This window comes from Anneissia japonica, unplaced genomic scaffold (genome assembly GCF_011630105.1).
Source record: "Anneissia japonica isolate Jap-2015-1 unplaced genomic scaffold, ASM1163010v1 scaffold1250_len2359_cov158, whole genome shotgun sequence".
Taxonomy (NCBI): domain Eukaryota; kingdom Metazoa; phylum Echinodermata; class Crinoidea; order Comatulida; family Comatulidae; genus Anneissia; species Anneissia japonica.
The window spans coordinates 1-2,328 of NW_022730856.1; the positions used below are offsets into that span (position 1 = coordinate 1).

The following is a 2,328-nucleotide window of genomic DNA, read 5'->3' on the forward strand; positions in this document are numbered from 1 at the left end:
ACATTACTGGCCCATCCCATGGAGTCTACTTGTGTTTTTTTATTTATTTAAGGACAATATGCGTGGGAGATTTATACTGAGGAGAATTATGATGTGGGTGGAGGTATGCACTCTCCAAGTGCCCTCTAGTTCAAGACTATCACACAAGTTTTTAACCGTATATATTATCGGGCCTATTATTTTTCTTTTTTATAATTTACATTTTTTCTTTAAATTTTCAATACTCATGTTAGAAAATGATCTAGATGGTTTTCATTAAGATTACACCAATTCTTCTAGCTGCAAATGTTTATTCTGTATTTACTATAGCTTACTTAATTAAACAGATAGCCTATACAATACGTGGACCAGACTGCGATTATCAAACCAACAAGACAGACGTCCCAGCTTATATGGAGTCTAATGGTACCATTTGGATCATCTGAATTCTCGACACATTTATCAAATTTCGTAAAATCTACCTGGTTTATAGAACACAGCTGCGTGATCTTGCATTCATCCGTACATGGCTGTGTATTATAACTTACACTGTTGAATAAGTAATATCGATTGAACAAAACGTCACTAGTTTCAAAACTATGAACCAATGACTGCAATGATGCGGTTGTGACATCAGGAATATCGTAATCTTTGATGGCGCTATACTCTCGTTTCCACATTGAACTGTCTGCTGAATCAACCTCGCTTAGGTCAAGATAGTATTGTTCCCAGTTCATAAGTAATCCGTCTTCTCTATTGAATGTGAATAGACGAACGCTAGGATTGTTAGGGCCGACACCGGCTAAAGAGGTATTCCATGGCGTCACTGCCGGGGCAAGAAATAACGAACTAATTGCTTTTCCTAAAAATAAAACAAAAATCTAAGTTTAATGAGCGCACGCGTCAAACCAACCTTATTGCAGACAAATTACAATACTGTACTGTTTATCTAACTACAATTATTCCTACAACAAAGTTGAGATACTTTTATTAATCTTTAGGCTTACGAACATTACATATGTTACTTTATGATACATCTCTCGCTATAAATCGTTACAAATTCGTTTCAAAATTCCCACATATGTAATGAGAACAAACCTTCATCATCATAGAATAACCTGAAGCTGTCATCATGTTGATGAGCAAACAACTGGAATGCAATGACGTCGTGAAATTGTTGAATTACTTCAATATATTGCGTGTTGAACTCTGGGTAAAACCAACACTTTCCCCGCGATCGTTCAAAACATCCCGGTGGCACATGTCCAACAATAACGACCTGTGAATAATCAACGCCATAATATATATTGAAATATTATATATTTATATTTCCGAATACAGTAATGACTTAATAGTCACTTTTGTTGTCCTTTGGAGCTATTATTTTTATGCTATACTACCGTACCTTTTTATAAACAATTATAAACTGACGCACATATTGAGATTATTTAATAGAAAGAATTGGTTACCGTTTCATTATCACGTCGAGCGTCTGTTAGCACTTGTTCTAACCAGCTGAATTGTCCAGCCGGGTCCGAAATGTCCATGGTCAGTTTATTATTGGTGTAATAGAAGACTGTGTTCAAACCGACGAACCGATAAGGTTCTATCTTAGCAGTGTAATACGTTTCTGAAATTAATACACATATATTGTTTGTTCAAACGAAAAAGAAATAATTGTGTATGCCTTGGATTAAAAACAAACCGGGTATTTAATTCCAAGGTAATACATCACACACATTGAAATGAATAGCAGCTGGTGTGTGGCTCTTCATATTGTATCCATAACATAAGCCATAAACATATAAAATGTACAATACGGAATGCTATAAATTAGTTAATAACAACAATAACTCAATTAGTGCACATTTATTCTTTGGTGCATAGTAAAATAATACAATACAATTGCCAGGATATTGCAATCACATCTGCTTTGTAATTAAAAACGTATGGGATGATTTAAAGCTACAGACATGTGTGTATTGAATATTCTGATCTAGTATTATAATTATACAAATAAAGAATAGGCCTATATAAAAATTAAATTAAAATATTTATTCTCTTATACATTGAACATTTTCTATTAGTTTAATTTTGCTATATTCGCTGCTCAAAATCACAACAAAATAAAATAATCAATAACCATGATAAATATATTATTTTCATTATTGTCAGTAGGCCTAGACTCTTTATATAATAGGCCTAATTAGTAAAAAAGGGTGATTGTGTTTGTTATTTACAATAAATATCATTACAAATGAATATATAATTAAATAATATAATAATATTTTTATTCTCTGATACATCGGTATTTACTATTAGTGTAATTGTGCTAGGCCTATATTTGTT

The 2,328-nt window shown here is 32.6% G+C and overlaps 1 protein-coding gene across 1 annotated transcript; it reads right to left on the minus strand.

Annotated features, from left to right (window-relative positions):
- Positions 1-8: 8 nt before the first annotated feature.
- LOC117115146 (acid sphingomyelinase-like phosphodiesterase 3b) lies at positions 9-1,989 on the minus strand. Its single transcript, XM_033258832.1, has 3 exons — positions 1,449-1,989; positions 1,078-1,258; positions 9-841 (listed from the first exon to the last, which is right to left on the minus strand). Exons 1-3 carry the CDS (start codon positions 1,524-1,526, stop codon positions 315-317), a joined length of 786 nt encoding a protein of 261 aa, XP_033114723.1. The 5' UTR covers positions 1,527-1,989; the 3' UTR covers positions 9-314.
- Between the last annotated feature and the right edge of the window lie 339 nt (positions 1,990-2,328).

Bases quoted from the DNA above. Each gene is read 5' to 3' on its own strand.
- LOC117115146 (XM_033258832.1), bottom strand. From the start codon at position 1,526: ATGGACATTTCGGACCCGGCTGGACAATTCAGCTGGTTAGAACAAGTG. The intron at 1,259-1,448 runs GTAACCAATTCT...GATTATTCACAG, and splicing joins CTCGACGTGATAATGAAACG to GTCGTTATTGTTGGACATGT. The intron at 842-1,077 runs GTTTGTTCTCAT...TTTTATTTTTAG, and splicing joins GTTATTCTATGATGATGAAG to GAAAAGCAATTAGTTCGTTA.